Source organism: Lepidochelys kempii, chromosome 20 (assembly GCF_965140265.1).
Source record: "Lepidochelys kempii isolate rLepKem1 chromosome 20, rLepKem1.hap2, whole genome shotgun sequence".
Lineage (NCBI taxonomy): Eukaryota > Metazoa > Chordata > Testudines > Cheloniidae > Lepidochelys > Lepidochelys kempii.
This window is the reverse complement of record NC_133275.1, coordinates 19,724,835-19,745,499: the sequence shown is the minus strand read 5'-3', so window position 1 is coordinate 19,745,499 and position 20,665 is coordinate 19,724,835. Positions and strand designations below refer to the sequence as shown.

Sequence of the window (20,665 nt, the reverse complement as noted above, 5' to 3'; positions counted from 1 at the left end):
TCTGATGGGTCAGTAAATGCTTAAAAGACAGGAAACAAAGGGTAGGAATAAATGGTCAATTTTCACAGTGGGGAGAGGTAAATAGCAGGGTCCCCCAGGGATCTGTACTGGGACCTCTGCTGTTCAACATATTCATAAATGATCTGGAAAAGGGGGTAAACAGTGAAGTGGCAAAGTTTGCAGAGGATACACAATCACCCCTAGTTAAGTCCAAAGCTGATTGTGAAGAGCTACAAAGGGATCTCAGAACTCGGTGGCTGGGCAACAAAATGGCAGATGAAATGCAATGTTGTAGATATATGTAATGCACACTGGAAAACATAATCCCAACTACACATATATAATGATGGGTCTAAATTAGCTGTTACCACTCAAGACAGTGAGCTTGGCATCACGATGGAAAATGTCAGCTCAGTGGGCAGCAGCAGTCAAAAAAGCGAAGAGGATGTAAGGATCCATTGATAATGAGACAGAAAACATCATAATGCCACAATATAAATCCCTGGTACGCCCACGCTTTGAATAATGGGGGCAGTTCTGGTCGCCCTGTTGCAAAAAGGATACAGCGGAACTGGAAAAGGTTCAGAGAAGGGCAACAAAGATGAGTGAGGGGGTGGTTGGAGCAGTGTGAGTTAGGGGAGGGGTTGATGGTGAGTGAGTTGGGGAGGGGAGAGTGGGTTGGGGAGTATGAGAGGGGAGAGGGGGGAGAGGGGACAGGAGTTTGCAGAAGGCGGCTGTGGGAACATGAGTTGAGGGAGGGGAGGTGGTTGGAGGAGTGTGGGTTGGGGGAGGGGTTGGGGAGAGTGAGTTGGGGGAGGGGAGCTTGAGTTGGGGGAGGGGAGGGGGTTGGAGGAGTGTGGGTTGGGGGAGGGGAGTGTGGGTTGGGGGAGGGGAGGTGGTTGGAGGAGTGTGGGTTGGGGGAGGGGAGGTGGTTGGTGGAGAGTGAGTTGCGGGAGGGGAGGGTGTTGGGGAGCATGAGGTGGGAGATGGGACAGGAGTTTGCAGAAGGAGGTTGGGGGAACATGTGTTGAGGGAGGGAAGGGGACACTGGTCCAGTCTGGATCCCCGTGTTGCTTTTGCACCAGTATTTTGGGCCTAATGGGTGGTGGGGAGCGTGACTGTGGGGCTATAGGAAGGAATTGGGAGTAAGGACTCCTGGATTCTATTCCTCAGTCTGCCACTGACCCTGGCTCTGAACATGAGCAAGCCGCTTACCCTCCCTGTGCCTCAGTTTCCCTACCCTGTACTATGGGGACAACATCCCAGATCCCTCAGGCATGGAAGGCCTGGCCCAGCGATGCCTCGGGGGAAGCTCCTAGCAGCCACTAACCAGCCCGTGTCTCTCAACCCCACAGGGCCTGGATGTGCCAAATGAGACCCCCTACGACCCTGCAGTCTACACCCTCATGCACCAAATGGCGCCCGCTGCCAACTACGGGCACTGTCCAGTGCTGGGGGATGGCCTGGTGCCCAGCTGCAGCCAGCCTGCCCCAGTCTATGACCGCCACTATCTGGATGTCATGGCAGCCCCATGCCCCCGGCTAGGGATGGGCCCCGTGCCCCCTATGGACCCCCCTTATGGCTACACTGGGATGCTGATCTCCTCCAGCCTTGACCCGGGGCCGGCAACCACCGCCCTGGGCCAGATGGGCACCAACAAGACTCCGTCCCTGTCTGGGCTGCTAAGCGAGTCCCAGGGGGAGGCCAGCGGGCGGGCTGAGGGGGGCCGGGCTGAGGGCTACGGACCCCCGCCCCCCTGCAATGCCCAGGAGGACTTGGAATCAGATTCGGGCCTGTCGCTCAACTACAGCGACGCCGACTCCATGGAGACCGAGGGGCTGGAGCCCAGCAGGCTGCGGCCCGACTACGCGGAGATGTACCCTGTGGACTATGGCCCGCACTACCCCTTGCTGCCCACCTTGCAGGAAGCGTCCCCCTTCGCCATGCAGCCCCCGGAGCCGTTCAAGCCCCAGCCGGAGAAGGGCCGGGCGCCCCCGCGGGCCGAGCTGGCCTGCAGCCGGGACGAGCGCCGCGCCTTGGCCATGAAGATCCCCTTCCCCACCGAGAAGATCGTCAACCTGCCGGTGGACGACTTCAACGAGCTGGTGTCCAAGTACCAGCTGACGGAGCCGCAGCTGGTGCTGATCCGCGACATCCGGCGCCGCGGCAAGAACAAGGTGGCGGCCCAGAACTGCCGCAAGCGCAAGCTGGAGAACATCGTGCAGCTGGAGCAAGAGCTGGAGCAGCTGGGGCGGGAGCGGCAGCAGCTGCTGCGGGACCGCTGCGAGGTGGACAAGACCCTGGGCCTCATGAAGCAGAAGCTGGGCCAGCTGTACCGCGAGGTCTTCCTCATGCTGCGGGACGCTGCGGGGAAGCCCTACTCGCCTGACGAGTTCTCCCTGCAGCTCACCACTGACGGTGGCATCTTTCTGGTGCCGCGCAGCAAGAAGCTGGACAGCGGGGACTGAGCGGGGCGGCCCCTGGGGCCCCACAGCTAGGCCCTGCCTGTGTGTGGGGTGGGGTCTGTGTTCTTTCCCAGCAACCAAACCTGCTTGTGGGGGGGCCCTTTAGTGCCTTACACACCTGGAGGCATCATAAGGGCATGGGGGGGCCTGTCACTGCCTTACACACCGAACCCTGGAGGTGTCATATGGGAACAGAGGGGCCTGCCAGAGCATTACACACCCAAGTGAACCCTAGAGGTGTCATATGGGGATGGGGGGACCCTGTGGTGCGTTATGCGCCCACGTCCCGGATGTGACACTGTTAGTTTCTGTGATGATTGCCCCAGCCCCCTTCACTCCCCTGCAGAGACCAGGCCCGCTGAGTCCCTTGCCCCCTACTCCCTGATCTCTGTCCTAGGGGGTGTTTGGGGCAACACTGGTGACTGCAGGGAAGAACAGCACTTCTCATGCCCACTCACCCCATGGAAATGACCCAGCCTGGAGAGAGGGAGAAGGATGCTGCCCCATGAGCCCCAAGGAGCTGGCCCAGCCGTGGGACGGGGGGGGGGGGCGCGGGCGGGGTGGCGCGAGCCCCACAGAGCTGACAGAACCAGAGTCTTCCTTCCTGTGCATCCATAAGCTTGTTTGTCAGATGCCCCTTTGAAAAGTCACTGAGAGCAACAGGAGCCCAAGGTCCCTGAGGGCAGGGCTAGAGGGGCTGGGGAGGGGGCAGCCGGGGACAGGAGGGGGTCCCTGAGGGCAGGGCTGTGCAGGGTCAAGAGGGAGAGGGACAGGAGGGGGTCCCTGAGTACAGGGCGTGAAGGGCAGGGGGCTGTGCAGGCCCATGAAGGAGGGGATAGGAGGGGGTCCCTGAGGGGGAGCAGAAGAGCCTTTCTTCCGGGTGATGCTGGGCAGGGAGAGGCCGGCCTTGGGGCCTCTGGCTCGTGGCACTGAGCCCATGTGGCTGGGAACGGAGCCAATCCACCATCATGGTGGGCCGTATGAGCAGGAGCTGAGCACAGCAGCTGAGATCCTGTGGCCCGGAGGCCAGTCGGAGGACCCCAGAGCTCAGAGGGTTAAATGTGGGGAGCCATGGCCCCAACTGCCCTGGTGCAAGGTGCCCCCGGCAGCATTTTCCCCATTTGGACTATTGTAAATAGAGACCTGACCCGCAGCTGCCAACTGTCCCGCAATAAACAGCGCCCGGAGGGACCTGCTGGGAGCCCGCGTCTCCCTGCCCGTCACTGGGGGTCACTCACCGATGCACGGGGTGGGAGGGGGAGGCGGACGGTGGGAATAGGCTGCAGCCTGTGTGATATGGGAGGGCATGCGTGTGTGTGAACAGTGCAGGGGGGCGTGGGGGGTTTGTGTGTGCGGGCAGTGAAGGGGTTGTATGTGTGTGTGTACGTGGTGGGAGTCTCTGGCTGTGTAACACAGCCAGCACCTGCATTGGTGGGGAGTCTGTATACAGTCCGGGGCTTGGGCGAGGGACGCTGACCCACTTCCCAGCGCTGTAATTCCATGGGCGCAGGTTGCTCCTCCTGGCTCGCCCTGGGTCATGGCTCTGCACAGAAGCCTGCACAGCCTCCCCGCAGCACGCCTGGCCTCAGTGGGCCGGCAGCACAGGCCAGTGCCAAGCGGAGCTGCCCTGCGCTACCCACACACATGGAAACTGGATCGGAGCTGGGAAAAAGTGGGACTTGAGGCAGTGCTCCTAGGCAGGTCATGTGGTGTGGACAGGGAGTGGGGCAGGGTGTGGGGAGAGCATGTGGGGCAGTATGAACAGGCTGTGGGGTGGGGCAACTTTCAGGATCAGGATCTCTGCTCCCCCCCTTCTACGTCACTTGTCCTTGCACCATTTCTGGCTGATCCCATTCCCACCGGGGGCATTTGCGGTCCATTCCTGGGCTCTGCTTTTTGCAAATATAAATCTCCAAGCTGTGTTGAGCTCATAAAGCAAAGTGTGTGTGTGTGTGGTGGGGGGGAAGGAATGATCTGACTGTGCCCTGCTTGGGCCTCCCCATAAGACACTGCAGAGCCCCCTGTCCATCCACCTGTCCCTGATCCACGGGGCTCTCAGACACTTTGCTGCCCAGCCCTGGCTGTTGGGCTTTGGTTCTGGGTGTATAATTAATGAAGATCACAATTATTGATGGCCCCAGAATGGGTGTGTGGTGTGTGCGCATTGTGTGGCATACGCATTGTGTGTGCACATTGTGTAGTGTCCACTGTGTGGAATGGGTGGGTGTTGTCTGCATTCTGTGGTAACATATAGTGCGTTGTGTATGTTGCATGTTGCATGGTATGTACATTATGTGTACATTGTGCAGGGGGGTGCATTCTGTGGTGCGGTGTTGTACAATAAGTGTGTTGTTTGCCCACATTGTATGGTGTGATGTTTGTGCGGCGTGGGTAGGAGGTGTGTGTGTCGTGTGGAGGTGTCACGCAGGTGTATTGTAGGGGAGGGTGGGTGTTGTGTGGTGTTGTGTGGGTGTGTTGTGAGGGTGGGGGGGGTGCATTATGTAGTGTGGGTGCATTGTGTTTCAGATGTCCACATAGCTGCTGCAGTGGGTGAACCAGTTCCAGCTCTCTGCATGGTACCGTAACTGGGATAACTAACATGGAACAATACCCCCTCCCCAAACTCGCCGTGGAGCACCCAGCCCAGCCCAGCCCAGGGGCGAGAGGAGACAGCACATCAGCTTGGAGGACTGCGGGATCTCTATAGTGCAAGCAGTGCATCCAGGGGCTTCTCCATCCCCACAATGGTTTGGACTGACGGCCACCATGTAACCAACTCTTTACACCGCCCTCTCCCACCAGAATTGAACCCACTTATAAGCTTTTATCCCCACCCCACTCTTTGAATATAGAATCACAGGACTGGAAGGGACCTTGAGAGGTCGTCTAGTCCAATCCCCTGCATTCATGGCAGGACTAAGTATTATCTAGACCACCCCTGACAGAGGTTTGTCCAACCTGCTCTTAAATATCCCCAGTGATGGAGATTCCACCACCTCCCTCGGCAATTTATTCCAGTGCTTCACCACCCTGGGAGGTCAGATTGGGAGGTCGTCTCAAGGTGGGTTCCACAGGGATCCATTCTGGGTCCCGTGTTATTTAACATCTTTATTAATGACCTGGATATAAGAACAGAGAGCCTGCTGATCAAATCTGCAGGTGACAACACATGAGGAGGGGGAGGGAGGGTTACAAACACTTTAGAGAATAGAGCTAAAATTCAAAGGGATCTTGACAAATTGGAGAATTGGTCTATAGCCGACAAAATGAAATTCAACTAAGAGAAATGGAAGGTGCTACACCTAGAGAAGAAAAACCCAATGCACAAATACAGAATGGGGGATAACTGGCTTGGCAGCAACACTGCGGAGAAAGATCTGGGAGTTGTGCTGGATCACAACCTCAACATGAGTCAGGAATGCGCTGCTGTTGCAAAAAAAGCAAATGCAGTTTGGGGGTTGCATTAACAGAGGCAGAGCACGCAAATCTCGGGAGGTGATAATACCGCGCTACTCGGCCCTGGTGAGGCCTCAGCTGGAGTACTGTGTCCAATTCTGGTCACCAAAGTATAGACAGGATGTGGAGAAACTGGAAAGGATCCAGAGGTGAGCAACAAAGATGATCAAAGGGATGGAATGCCAGCCATATGGGCAAAGGCTGAAGGAACTCTTTAGTTTGAAAAGAGAGATTAAGGGGGAGGGGACATGATAACGGTCTTCAAATACTTGAAAGGCTGCCATAATAAAGATGGAGAAATTTTTCTCTCTTGCCACAGAGGGCAGGACAAGAGGCAATGGACTCAAACTACAGCATAGCAGATTTAGATTGAATCTCAGGAAAAACTTCCAAACTGTGTGAGCAGGATAATGGAACAGACACCGTGGGAAGTCATGGTGCCTCCTTCACAGGGTTTTGAAAAGAGGCTGGATAGCCATCTGTCCCGGATGGTTAGACACAAGTCCTACATGTTCCTTGCGGCCCCTCTCATGGGTCAGGGGCTGTGTGGGACGGAACGCGGAGCTGATTGCCCAGCAAGGGATGTTTCAAGCCCAGTACAGCCTGTGGGCGGAGGCCCTTGCTGTTTCCAAGGTTGTACTCCGAGCATCTGGCGCTCCCTTCCCACGGAGGGAGTGTTACACACTCACACTCCGGTCACAGTCCCAGCTGACGCACGGCAGGAAGTGGTGCAACAGCTTGCAGTGGCCAGGCGGGGGCGGGCCCAGCTGAGCCCTGTGCAGCAGCTGCCCTTGCCACTCATGGTGCAGTTGATTCAAATGCCAATTGTTCATTCATTGGGAGGAAGGCTCCAGGGCTGCATTGACCCACATCCAGTTGGGGTGCATGACTCGTCACGGCAGCTGAATAGAGCAGATTCCTCTGCTGGCATCACAGGGCAAGAGATTAGGAAAACAACATTTACTGCAGCCCTTGCTGAAAGAGGGGCTGTAAGCATGGCTTTGTGGGGTCTTTTCTTACAGAGCCAGCACAGGCTGCTGCTCGGCCTAGTCACCAATGTATTTAGTCAGTAACATGGGACAATCAAAGCTTTTCAGAAGCTTGTCCCTTAGTCTCTCTAAATTTGGGATGTTTAAAATCACGCCGTGTCTGCCTGAGAAGCCAGTGACGGTGCATGGGACTGGAGAGCAGCTGTGGTATGACTCACACGCTGCCGAAACCGCACAGAACCTTTGAGAAGAGAGACTGACCATGTAGACTGGAACAACACGCATGTTATAGGTTTCTATCCCCTCCTCCACTTGGCCCAGCCAGCTCATCCCACCCGCTGCTGTCCCACTTTTTGCCCCACCCTTCACCTACACCTCTGCTTCACTCCCCTCCTGATACAGACAAGTTTTAGGGCTGTGGTTCTCAACCAGGGGGACACTTAGCCCTGGGGGTACACAAAGGTCTTCCAGGGAGTACATCAACCCATCTAGATAGTTGCTTAGTTTTACAACAGGCTACGTAAAAAACACTAGCGAAGTCAGTACAGACTAAAATTTTACACCGTGACTTGTTTATACTGCTCTGAATACCATGCACTGAAATACAAGTACAATATTTATATTTCAATTGATTTTTATAATTATATGGTAAAATGAGAAAGGAAGCAATTTGTCATTAATAGTGAGCTGGGACACGTGTGTTAACCAGACAAGCTCTTCTCTTCGCATCTCGCATGTTAGTGAGTCCACCTCTTAACTCCCCTTGCTTCTCTGACTACATACAACACGCTCGCTGGGGTTCCAATCACATCCTAGAATCTCTCCAAACCCACAGCCACTCAAAGCTCTCATAGAATCACAGAACTGGAAGGTACCTCGAGAGGTCGTCTAGTCCTGTCCCCTGCACTCAAGGCAGGACTAAGTATTATCTAGACCATCCCTGACAGGTGTTTGTCTAACCTGCTCTTAAAAATCCCCAATGATGGAGATTCCACCACCTCCCTAGGCAATGTATACCAGTGATTAGCCACCCTGACAGTTAGGAAGTTTTTCCTAATGTCCAACCTAAACCGCCCTTGCCGCAATTTAAGCTTCTTGTCCTATCCTCAGAGGTTAAAAACAATATTTTTTTCTCCCTCCTCCTTGTAACAACCTTTTACATACTTGAAAACTGTTATCATGTCCCCTCTCAGTCTTCTCTTCTCCAGACTAAACAAACCCAATTTTTTTCAATCTTCCCCCATAGGTCATGTTTCCTAGACCTTTAAACATCTTTGTTGCTCTTCTCTGGACTTTCTCCAATTTGTCCACATCTTTCCTGAAATGTGGCACCAAGAACTGGACACAATATTCCAGTTGAGGCTGTATCAGTGTGCAGTAGAGCGGAAGAATTACTTCTCGTGTCTTGCTTACAATACTCCTGCTAATACATCCCAGAATGATGTTTGCTTTTTTTGCAACAGCATTACACGGTTGACTCATATTTAGCTTGTGATCCAGCATGACCCACAGATCCCTTTCCACAGTACTCCTTCCTAGGCAGTCATTTCCCATTTTGTATTTGTGCAACTGATTGTTCCTTCCTAAGTGGAGTACTTTGCATTTGTCCTTATTGAATTTCATCCCTATTTACTTCAGACCATTTCTCCAGTTTGTCCAGATCATCTTGAATTTTAATCCTACCCTCCAAAGCACTTGCAAACCTTCCCAGCTTGGTATTGTCCACAAGAAAACCTTTTGTAGTGATAAACACCCATTTTTTCATCGTCTGTGCGTATAAAAACCATCTTCTGTATTTTCCACAGTACGCATCCGATGAAGTGAGCTGTAGCTCACGAAAGCTTATGCTCAAAGAAATTGGTTAGTCTCTAAGCTGCCACAAGTACTCCTTTTCTTTTTGCAAATACAGACTAACATGGCTGTTACTCTGAAACTTTGAAAGTGTACTCTTTGTGCCATTATCTAAATCATTGATGAAGATATTGAATGAAATCAGCTCCAGAACTGACTCCCTGAGGGACCACGCTCGTTATGCCCTTCCAGCAAGAGTGTGAACCACCGATAACTACTCTCTGGGAATGACTGAGTAATGGTCTCAAATTGCAGTGGGGGAGGTTTAGGTGGATATTAGGAAAAACCTTTTAACTAGGAGGGTGGTGAAGCACTGGAATGGGTTACCTAGGGAGGTGGTGGAATGTCCTTCCTTAGAAGTTTTTAAGGTCAGGCTTGACAAAGCCCTGGCTGGGATGATTTAGTTGGGGATTGGTCCTGCTTCGAGCAGGGGGTTGGACTAGATGACCTCCTGAGGTCCCTTCGAACCCTGATAGTCTATGATTTTCCAACCAGTTATGCACCCACCTTATAGTAGCTCCATCTAGGTTGTATTTCCCTAGTTTATGTCATGCGAGACAATACCAAAAACCTTACTAAAGTCAAGATATACCACATCTGCCACGTCCCCCCTATCTACAAGGCTTGTTACCCTGTCAAAGGTAACATGACCTCTTCCAAGCCTAAACTGAGAATCAATGCCCCAGCCTCATCAACACTGACTGCTCTTCTCAATATGTTGTCTTCACTTGGCTTTTCACTTTCTCCTACCTCTCTAATCACTCCTTCAGAAGGTTTGGAGGATTCTCCTCACCCCCCTCAGCTTTCTATGGGGGTTTCTAAGGCAGCATTCCTGGTGCCCCTCTCTTCCTGCTCCACACAATCTCATCCACAAGTAACACCTCCATATGGATGATTCGCAGACCTACCTCTCTACGCCAGATGTCTGCTGTCCAAACTAACATGTCCAAGATCTCATGGGTGTCCCACAAGGCCTAAGGTTAGCGTGAACAAGACAGACCTCCCTGTCACCCAAGCCCATAACCTGGGTATCATCTTCACCTCAGCCCTCTCTAGAGCCTCACATTCTGCTGATTCTTGCTGTGTAAGAGAAGAACTTTCCTCTCTATCCACACAGCAAAATTCATATCCAAGTTCTCATCTTGCACCTCAATTACTGCAACATCCTTTTATGGGGCCTTGACGAATGCAATCTCAGCCTGCTCACATCCATTCAAAATGCTGCTATAAAAGTCATTGTCGTAGCTTGTTGCTTTGACCGTATCTCACCTCTGCATCCTTCCACTAGCTCCCCATTTTCTCTCACATCAAACAAACCACTTGCCTTCACTTCCATGGCCACTCACAGCCTACCTCTCTGGCCATCATCTCATTCAATATGGAGATGACAGCTTCCACCTCTGACTGCCTAATGATGGCAGCCTTTCATCACCCATGTGTCAATTTCAGCCAAGCCATTCTTCCCCCATCACCCCATGCTGCCCATCCTGCTTGGGAGGGGCACCTCACAGCCTTTCCCTTGTTTACAAAATCTTAACAGTAGTGAAGCAGCTACTGTGCTAAATCCATTGTCTCATGTTGACCAGTACTGCCTTATTGCTTCCTCTTTTCTGTATTGATTGACCTTGTCTCGTTTCATACTTAGAACGTAAGCTTGTTGGGGCAGGGACGGTTTTTGTTGTGCATCTGTACAATACCTTACACAATGGAGTACTAACTCAAGATGGAGGCTTCGGGTGCTACTGCAATACAATAAAACTTTCAGCCACACTAGATTTATTTTAAAAAAAATAAAATCTTTATTTAAAAAGATGCGTTCCAATATGAACGAGTGAACACAGCTACACAGCAGCTCTGCGACTCTCCACGGAGACATCAACTGGGCTTCCGGCTAGATAAGAGAAAGTATTGCAAGGAAGTGAGAGAGCACATGAGTAGAGGGCAGACATTACCACAAGTCATTTGGGATCACTAGTAGGTCTGCTTCTTGTGTGGGCTTCTAAATTGTTTCACATTAGACAAAGCATCCCTTATTCCTGTTTGAGGGTTGAAATCTACCCCAGGCCCAAAGAGGTAGTTTTCCCAACAAAGCATACTAGAGCCATGAAGAGAAGACACCAGGCATTATCAGCAGTCATAAACAGAGTTGCCTACAATGAGAAACCCCCACAACAGTTCTCACCTTTTAAAGCAGCCACTGCAGACGTACACGGAGTCCTCTAGTTTAGAGGGCAGGCTTAGCACTGGGCATTTCCTCCTACAAAAGTGAAGGCACACATTAGATTCTCCAGCATAGCTGCTTTCCAGTACATTTAAAAGCTACCCTGCATGACCACCCCATTGCAATTTAAAGAGTTAACTACTGGCCAATTTGAGTGCCCTCTGAAAGGCACAGACAGCGCACTAAGGCAGTTTATAGCACCTGGACTGCAGTGCTAAGCAAGTGGGTAAACATTAAGCAGCTCCAATAATAATGGCAATAGAATGAGAGGCGGTGACTTGAGAATGAACGTGCCAAAATAGGTGGGCGAGCATTACTTTCAGGCCAGTGACCAAGTAATTTAAAGTCACTATATTCCAGCCATCTGGTGCTTGCGCTTACAGCACTGGGCGAGTTTAAAAAAGCAGCCCATCTTGTAGATTTCAAGACAGCTAGCCTGACTACTTGGGTTCATTATACAAAGCTTTAGCAAAGTACTCGACAAATTAATTTCAGGCAAAACCATACGGACATAAGTAAAATCTGTTCTTACCTACAAGCACAGTAATAAAACCTTGCCTTCTGGATCTGACTGCTAGTCCTAAGAGCAAGGATCTTTACTCTTGTCTGCCTCCTTCGATGGTCACTGATACTCCACTCCCTCCTAGAGTGCAGAGCCTGCACCTGGCTTATCTGTGTACACTGGACTCCACACACAAGTGTCTACTCTCTCTCAGCTGTAGAAGTGTCTGAACTCGAAGCCATTCGTGCTATGCTTGCTAGCAGCTCCTAGTAGCTCAACATCTGCATGTCTCCTGGATCTTTAAGCTACTTAGTTCTTGGCTCTTGGAGTGCCTTCCTCTGTTGTGGTATGCTACCATGTCCTCAACGTTATCAAGCCATGCCAAGAGTATACTCCATGAATCCTGAGGTCTCGTCTCCCTCTATAAGTTTAGGATCCACCTGCTATTGCAAACTCAGCCACATAAAACCCAATGGAACTAAAACTTTTTTTTTTTTTGCATTCCACATTAATACACTTCATAATCATTCAACTGAAGAGATCGGTTAGAAATATGCCAACATGATTTAGACAGAGGCCTGCTTCAAACAGTTACCATGGGGCTAAGTTGCTCTTTATCAAAGGATTGAGATCACCAGTGAATGCCTGATTTGAAATACCAGTAGAACTGAGAGCTCTGCAATGACTCCCATGTTCTGCAATGCAGCAAACAGAAGGAAACTAAAGCTATGCTTTTAGGCAGCTGGAGGAAGCAGCAGTTTGCATAAGACGGGAACTGCAAAATGTAGATTTTATACTCATTTACATCAGAAAGCTCAGGTCTTCACTGTGCTGGAAGCTTAGAACGGAAGAAGGGGTGCCAGTTCAGAGTTTTTATCCCAACTACTTCAGCAGTTGGAATTTAAACCTTTAAAACACAGGCAGTAAGATTTTAATGTTCGTCAAATTACAGGGCTGGGGAAGCTTGTTCATCCCACCTCATCTCCAGCCCTCTCATACACACCAGCAAAGATCTGATATTCCTAATGAGGAGCAGAAGAAGCTGGTTTACATTTTGGGGCTATCCCCTAAGGTCAGCTTCTTCCTCTGCAGTTCCCCTTTAAAACAGGCTGAGGCACAGTTAGTTACCAACCAGTTTAAAAACAAAAAAGGGAGATTCAGTTACAGCAGTTGAATGGCTATGTTTATACACAGGTTTAAAACTGCAATGGAATCACACTGCATCAGTCAGAAAATGCCTCAGATACCATTCAGACAACTTCTGCAGAACCCACTCAGTGCTTAGAAGAGGCAGAGATTAGAGTTTGGTTTCAGCAGTCTGAGAAACTGCAACTGTTTCTCAAAGCTGGAAGCTGTATTTCAGAATCAACCCATTTGCTGAGCACTTGTGTTAAAGAAAAATGCAATGCAACTTTCCCAGCATGAGGCCCAAGCTGATCCACCTATGGTCACGATGCCACTGTCTAGCTGGTGGAAACATTTAACATAGGCATCTGAACTGGATAGCTTTGCGAGAAACAAAAGCGCAGCTTGCTTTCAAAGTAACCCTGGATGCACTCAGCTTTCCTTTATCATTACACAAGTAAGATTTCACGGCCACTAGACTGGCCTCCATTAGTATCTCCTGCTGCTTGCTGTGAATTCGGGGTGTGCTTCTCAGCAGAACTAGACCCCCCCACCCTCACTGCTAGAGGGTTTTAGCATTGCTCTTCATTTTCCAAAAGTAGGAAAGGAGTTTTAGTTCCCACCTCTGTCAGCCATTAGGGTTTGGTTAACTGGATAGAAGATCCATACCAATGAGAGTTAATGTCCCTAACTTTGTGAGATAACCCAGGGACAGTTTTATGGGAAGTTTTGGCTGGCAGGGACTGGTCCATTACACTTCAATTTACAGCCTAAGCTACTCAACATCAACTGACTTTTGTTCTTGTATAGAGCAGGATCCTAATATACTTTGTTCAGGCAAGTTAATCTTGTTTGGTGAGAAAGGGTTTACATGGGCATATACACCATGCAAAGAATTAGCCCCTTTTGGTTGCTGTAAGACAGTCTCTGGACCCATCTACACTAGCAGACTTTGCAGCTGTAATTCACCAACAGCTGCATCTGCGGCAGCTGGAGTACAGGATACCCAAATTCTGTCTACAAGGGTTACACGGAGGCAGCACACCGAAATCTACAGATTCCATTGGTGGTTACAGCTGTAACGTTTGCTAATGCACCCATCCTCTGGCATTAGTATTCAGGACCCAGCCCAGGAGGCCTGACATGGCCCACAAATGACTGTTCCTGCCCAGTGACACTGCAGTGCACTATTGCTGAGCTATACCTGGTCTAGTTACATGCAGGTACTGCTGCATTCATATAGCTAGGATGGCATTCAATTGACTTATATCAGACTAACTTACACAGCACATTTAAAAAAAGACACATTTATTCAGCGTCATGATCAGTCTATTACAATTAGCAATCAACAGCATGGGTGCGGAAAAAAATAAAATAAATTCTACATAAAAACCCTTATTGGAATGCTTTGCACTTTCCACAGAACAGAAACTAAAATAACCTGTTATACAATTAGTCACAAATACAGTCCTTATGTTTGCAAAGGAGAGTTTGTCTAACACATGTCTTCATGTAGCAGCTACACCCTGCCACAACTGTGTTTGGCTGAGTTCACAACTGTTGTAACCTGTAGCTTCCCTGTCCCTTCTCTGGCTCTCCTCTCCTGCTAAGTTTTGTTTCCTGTTGAATAATATGGAATAAAGTTGTTAATCTAAACACATTGAGACTCAAGGCTACAATCCAATAGCAAGTTCGTTCCCACAGATAGCTGATCGGAATATTAGCTTAAACAACCACATTTTACTGAAATTAAGTCTTTTTACTGTGTACTTGCTCAGCTACATTAGTTACTATTACGGATTCACTAGCATGATATGTTTGACTGAGAGGTGCAACGTCCAGATGCTTACCTGGTAGTTAAAACCGTCTCCCACCGCCATAACTACCGCCACTACTGGAGCCACCGTAGCCACCTGAGAGAGCAATTGGAGACGGCGTTATAGCAGTGGTTTTCAAACTTTTGTTCTGGTGACCCCTTTCAGATAGCAAGCCTCCGAGTGCGACCCCCCCTATAAATTAAAAACACTTTTTATATATTTAACACCATTATAAATGCTGGAGGCAAAGCAGGGTTTGGGGTGCAGGCTGACAGTTTGCGATGTAATAATCTTGCGACCCCCTGAGGGGTCTCAACCCCCAGTTTGAGAACCCCTGTGTTATAGCAAACACAAAGACTGAGGGTTTGGCAAACCTGACTGTAAGGTAGGGCAGAGGATTAGATTCAGGTAAGCCAAAATTGCAAAGGACTGCTTTTGATCCCAATTGTATGTTTGAATGTCTGCAATATAAGCATATTCTGAAGCATGAATTTGTTCCTGTTAGATATTCAAGTTGTAATACTCAGCTAGAATTACATTTGATTTATTATGATTATAGCAGTCTGTGAGAGGTTAAATGGACAAGGATATTTTCATGTCAGGAGAAAAGCTTTTTAACTGTGGGCTAGTGACTGTTCCTGTGGTTAAAGCTAGATAATTGTAGGCCCTCTTGGGAACCTGCAAGTGGGAGGGTGGAAGCCTGCCCACTGCTAAAGGACCTCCCCCAGCCTAAGGGGAGGATCCACAAAGTCTGGGATCTCAATTAATTGTGGCAGACAACTAGGCAGGTAGATTTTAAGCTTGTACCACAAGTGTGATATTGGCTTAGGCTTCTCTCATGCCTACTCCCCTTTATAAGGACGGACCCCTCATTCTGAGACTCACCACCACTGCTGTACGGACCAGAGCTCCTGCCTCCAAAGTTCCCTCCTTTCATAGGGCCAAAGTTTGAAGATTGGTTGTTGTAACTGCCAAAGTCATTGTAGTTTCCACCACCTCCAAAACTGCTTCCTAAGGAGTGGAACAAGCAATGGGAAGACTGTGATCTGTAATACCTTTCTCAGCAACAGTACACTTTGCAGGGCAGTTTTTGCAGCTTGATTTTGAGAACTCAAAGGCAGCCTCAAGAGTGAGGACGTTCTCTTACCTCTGCAACATGGCAGGGGAGGGAGAGAGCTGGCCCAAGGGTGGAGACGACACAGAACGGAATTTTGGGAAACAGGAGGTACAACATACCATGTGATAATGGGGAGGTTCACCTAGCATAGGAAGTTATGCCCCATGTCAGTCTACTAGTAATGAAGGCTTTTGTCATGGAACTGTAGCAGAGCAGAAAGAACTGGCATTGGCTGTTTGAAAGCCAAATAGTCCACTTCTGGGCAAGGTCCCCTAGTGACAGTGGGGGGATACTTACCTCCACTGCCGCTGCCAAAGCCACCACCTCCGTTGTTATAGCCGTCATAGTTGCCACTGCCACCATAGCCTCTGCTTCCTCCAGAGTAGCTAGGCCCACCACCGCCGCCGCCACCATAACCTACAAAATAAAAACACAAGACTGCTGAATTCCAGCATTTCACAACCCAGTCCACTGATGGAATTAGAAACTCCCCAAAGAACTGATCACAGCATGCACTTTGGTAAATCAATATATTTGTACAGAAAATTTGTGACCAATCAATGTGACATGCTTAACACAATAATTATTCTATCTGGATGGATCCAGTTGGGTCCATGCTGTAGTCAGTTTGTATCAGCCATCCGCCAGGCCAAGGGATTGTAGTTTAGTCACTTTCCTCATGTCACCAGTGCTTCTTCATGGGCGTAGCACCTTTGAGCCTGGAAACAAGGCAACCTGGCCGCTGACATGTCAGTAAAGTTATGCTTTGGCCTTACCCTCATTGCTAAATCCATTATAGCCGTCTCCACTGCCTCCATAGCCACCACCGCGGCTGCCACCAAACCCACCTGAAAAGAACAAACCTTTGTGTTCAGTCTATCCAGGAAGGGAAACTGTCAGGTGATGGCGCCCAGGGCACACGGTTTTGTAAGCCAGTTTTACAGAATGAAGCAGCTGTATAAATTGATGGAGACTGTTGCAAGGAATCAGGGATTCCAAGGTCTGTCTGAATGAGCCCTTGTACTATGTTAGAACGCCAAGAGCCAAGAAAGGAGAATTGCACTTAGTCCAACGTCCAAATCAACAAGTAAAATCAATAGCCAGAACTGCAGCAGCAGGTGTGTTAACCTATGGGCTAAAACTTTAGTTTTGTTAGCCTGACAGTATCCTTTTAATTTTAGTCAGAATGACCTCTCAAGTCACTTACCACGACCACTGAAGTTGCTGCCACGGTTAAAGTTGTCATTTCCACCAAATCCACCTCCACGGCCACCACCACTGAAGTTCCCAGAGCCACTGCGACCTAGAAGAGAGAGTAGTGTTTGTGAATGGCACAGCTAATTATCAAGGGGCCATTTGGATTAATTTCAAACTGATTTACAGAAACTGGCACTCACCTCTCTGGCTGGATGAAGCGCTGGCCATTTCTTGCTTTGAAAGTGCTTTCCTCACTTCGCAGTTGTGGCCATTCACAGTGTGATACTTCTGAACTGAAAGGGAAGAATCAGACATTACTAGGTTGTTATTAACTGTTACATCCACAATTGCGTCCTGATTTTAAGCCAAGGACAATTCCCCTTCAAATACTATAAATTCTTCACTGGTTTGCAGAGTTTTGTGTAACAGACTCGCTGGGATACTTACTAACAATCTTGTCCACAGAGTCGTGGTCATCAAAGGTGACAAATGCAAAACCTCTCTTCTTGCCACTGCCACGGTCTGTCATGATCTCAATCACTTCGATTTTGCCATACTGTTCAAAGTAGTCTCTCAGGTGGTGCTCCTCTGTGTCTTCCTTAATCCCACCAACAAAGATTTTCTTCACTGTAAGGTGAGCTCCAGGCCTCTGAGAGTCCTATGCAGGACAGAATAGAGCAATATGAAGTATTATCTGAGATGTATGAATTTAGGACACCACAAACACTGGTCTGAACAGCAAGGCTCCGATAGCTCAAACAAAGAAAGCCAACACTCAGAATTGTGGTAGTTGTACACTATGACTGCGAACAGAAGTTAAAGGCTAGTGCACAGCTGAAATTTTGTCCCCCTTCATAATCAATTGTAGTGACTAATGGCATGGTTCTGCTTTAAGAATTTCAGTACCATCTATGCCAAACTTGGACAAACATTTTGGCCCGAGGGCCACATCTGGGTATGGAAATTGTTTGGCGGGCCACGAATGCTCAAGAAATTGGGGCTAGGGTGCAGGAGGGGGTGCGGGCTCTGGGGTTGGGCCAGAAATGAGGAGTTCAGGGTGTGGGAGGGGGCCCTGGGCTGGGGGTATGTGGGCTCCAGCTGGAAGTGTGGGCTCCAGGGTGGGGCATGCAGGAGGGTGCTCCGGGCTGGGATTGAGGGGAATCAGGGCTGGGGCATGGGAAGGACTCAGGAGTGCAGGCTCTGGGCAGCCCTTATCTCAACCAGCTCCTGGAAGCAGCGGCATGTCTCCACTCCCGCTTATCGGTGGAGCATGGCAGCCCTGCCCTGCAGCTCCCATTGGCCAGTTTGCAGTCAATGGGAGCTGCGGGGACAGAGCAGAGCCCCCTGGCTGATTCTGCACAAATGAGCTGGAGGGGGGACATGCCACTGCGCCCAGGAGCTGCGGCACTCGCACACAGAGAGGCCCTCGACCCCGCTTCCCAGCTGGAGCTCGAGGGCCGGATTAAATCAGCCCACCCCGATCTATGCCATTGACTAATGTCCTTTTTTGGGGGGCGGGAGGGGCGGCACATTTTCTTGCTGTCACCAGTGCACTGGCAGTTACAGCCAGCGCGATTAATGTAGGGGGAGTTCTGTGTGTGGGGAGTGGCTGCTTCCCCAACCCATGAAGAGGACAGGAGCTATTCTTCTCAGTTTAAACCCTTGATTATAGCCACACCATATTCACAATAACCTCATCCCACACCCTACACAACCACACAGGACCATTTAACACTATCACCAGTGCGTGAACAGCCAATTTAAGGCTACAGAAACATCATGATTAGATTAAACATTAATTCATACCTCTCTGGATACAGCCCTCTTTGGTTCAACAACTCTGCCATCAACTTTGTGTGGTCTAGCATTCATGGCAGCATCAACCTCTTCTACTGTAGAGTATGTAACAAACCCAAAGCCCCTGGAGCGCTTGGTATTTGGATCTCTCATTACCTAGAAATGACATCTCCATTAGTGACCGAAGTAGATAATGTGAAACAAGCAAAGTGGCATACAGATGAGAACAAAGGAACATCTAAGGTTATAATCTAGCATTGGTTTTGTCCTACAAGTTACTGAAAACCTTTGACTGCCAGAAGCTGGGACTGGATGACAAAATGGATTATTCAACAATTGCCCACTTCCGTTAATTCCCTCTAAACTAGCATTTGACATCAGCCACTGTTGGAAGATAGGATACTGGGCTAGATGGACCACTGTTCTGACACAATATGGCCATCCTTATGTACAGTGAACCCTTCAGAGCAACACTAAGTATGCAACTAGACCAATTCCGTACTATTCCACTATCTAGGAATAGTGATTTAAGGACTCTTAACTGGTAAGTAAAAACAAAATTCTTCATTTCTCCCTATTTCATCAAAAACCAGTAATGCCACAGAATGAGATTCCTTCACCCATTTCTGAGTTTTAATATCAAATACATATAAGTTTATTTGCTCCCTTCCTACTCCCCCGCAAGGAAATGTTTTTACCCCGTTTGACAAAAAGTATTTTGGAAGGCTTTCGTTACAGTGTGTATGGTAACACCCAATGTTTCATGTTCTCCGTGTATATAAATCTCCCCACTGTATTTTCCACTGCATGCATCCGATGAAGTGAGCTGTAGTTCATGAAAGCTTATGCTCTAATAAATTGGTTAGTCTCTAAGGTGCCACAAGTCCTCCTTTTCCTTTTGCTAAGTTACTGTAACACAGCTGTCCTGCCCAAAAGCCCTAGAGTGCTTCAGCTATGGCGCTGGGACCAAGGCACTCACCACGCAATCAGTGAGTGTGCCCCACTGCTCGAAGTGGCCACGGAGACTCTCATCTGTTGTCTCGAAGCTCAGGCCACCGATGAAGAGCTTGCGCAGCTGCTCGGGTTCCTTAGGGGACTAGAGAGGAAGAACAAGCCATGAGATGGGAACAAGATAAACAGCCTCCTGGAGCTAACAATACCCGTTCTCCCCCACCCAAGGGAGCACTGATCTAGACTAGGGCAGCAGGAATTCCCTTCCCCACAAGGGGATCAGAATAGCCTAGCAGTAGGGGGAAAAGCCACCCCCATTACACAGTGGCTTCCAGGCTAGCCACAGCTCCGGCCCCTCAAGCTGCTGAGCACTGAGAAAGAGGGGGCCAGCCTCCCTGTGCACTGATCACCGGGCCTACCCCCCCCCCCCCCCACGAGGCCTTGCATCCTGCACGGCCCAGGCGCCTAGCGCGGGAGAGGGGCGAGCCGAGCAGACACGCACGCGCACACGAGGTCCGCCACGCGCCGCTCGGCCGGCCGCCATAGCTCGCAGCTGGTTCTGCACAAAGACGGGCGCAGGCACGAGGGCTCGGAGCGCGGGAGGGCCCACACCCAGAAACTGGTCTCCGCCACGCATGCGCGAAAGGGCCGCCCACAGGGGGCGAGAGGAGGGCCGCGCACGCGCGAAAGTTGGGAGGGGGGGGGCCCTCCCCGCCCTCGAGAGCGCCCGCGTAGCATGCGGACCGCCGCAAGCGCAAGCAGGGGCCTCGCAAGTTAGACCGAAGCCTAAGAGGCCCCGAAATCAGAAAAGAGCCACCGGAGCAGCAGGGCCAGCGGAAGGCCGCGTGGAGAAGATGGCGGCCGGAGTCCTGGGGCTTGGCTCACCTCGGACTTGGACATGGCGGCGGGTGGAGGGGGGGGTGCAGGCCTCCGTCTCAGACTGCTGCGCGCGCGATGCTTCCTCCGTCAGGCGCCGATACAGAAAGGGCTGAATGACGAGTGCGTCGCCGCCTCACTCCACCGCCCCCCTTAGGGCTCCGCCCGCCGCGCGCTCCCATTGGATGAAGGGGGTCGGGTCACACCCCCTCACATCCGATTGGATAGTCACGAACGACAGACACATCTCATTGGTGGTGGAAATCCTGGACCTACCCCACTGCGGCAGTCTACTGGCTAA

General features: G+C 50.2%; 2 protein-coding genes across 10 annotated transcripts in view; one reads left to right on the top strand and one right to left on the bottom strand.

Annotated features, from left to right (window-relative positions):
* The window catches only part of NFE2 (nuclear factor, erythroid 2), a 29,266-nt gene extending 17,270 nt beyond the window's left edge, over positions 1-11,996 (top strand). For both annotated transcript variants that reach the window (XM_073318744.1, XM_073318743.1), the window contains exon 4: positions 1,356-11,996. In XM_073318744.1, the coding sequence (XP_073174845.1) occupies positions 1,356-2,468 (1,113 nt within the window). In that variant the 3' untranslated portion in view covers positions 2,469-11,996. The remainder of the gene's footprint in view (positions 1-1,355) is intronic.
* HNRNPA1 (heterogeneous nuclear ribonucleoprotein A1) lies at positions 10,537-20,494 on the bottom strand. Of its 8 annotated transcripts, none has more exons than XR_012155731.1 (12): positions 19,991-20,140; positions 19,517-19,633; positions 18,547-18,693; positions 17,188-17,398; positions 16,941-17,033; positions 16,751-16,846; positions 16,320-16,391; positions 15,841-15,960; positions 15,312-15,437; positions 14,460-14,618; positions 10,944-11,018; positions 10,537-10,652 (listed from the first exon to the last, which is right to left on the bottom strand). XR_012155731.1 is itself a non-coding variant. In XM_073318747.1 (11 exons), exons 1-10 carry the CDS (start codon positions 20,123-20,125, stop codon positions 14,467-14,469), a joined length of 1,269 nt encoding a protein of 422 aa, XP_073174848.1. In that variant the 5' UTR covers positions 20,126-20,140; the 3' UTR covers positions 10,537-11,018; positions 14,460-14,466. The 8 variants fall into 8 exon arrangements, 6 of the variants coding, with proteins under 6 accessions (XP_073174848.1, XP_073174851.1, XP_073174852.1 ...); XR_012155732.1 differs by having other exon boundaries at positions 14,460-14,522; XM_073318747.1 differs by having other exon boundaries at positions 10,537-11,018.
* Positions 20,495-20,665: the final 171 nt, after the last annotated feature.

Coding starts and splice junctions, on each gene's coding strand:
- HNRNPA1 (XM_073318747.1), bottom strand. CDS start 20,125: ATGCGTGGCGGAGACCAGTTTCTGGGTGTGGGCCCTCCCGCGCTCCGA. Junction 16,847..16,940: donor CGCTTCATCCAGCCAGAGAG/GTGAGTGCCAGT, acceptor TCTCTCTTCTAG/GTCGCAGTGGCTCTGGGAAC. Junction 15,961..16,319: donor TAATGGATTTAGCAATGAGG/GTAAGGCCAAAG, acceptor TTTATTTTGTAG/GTTATGGTGGCGGCGGCGGT.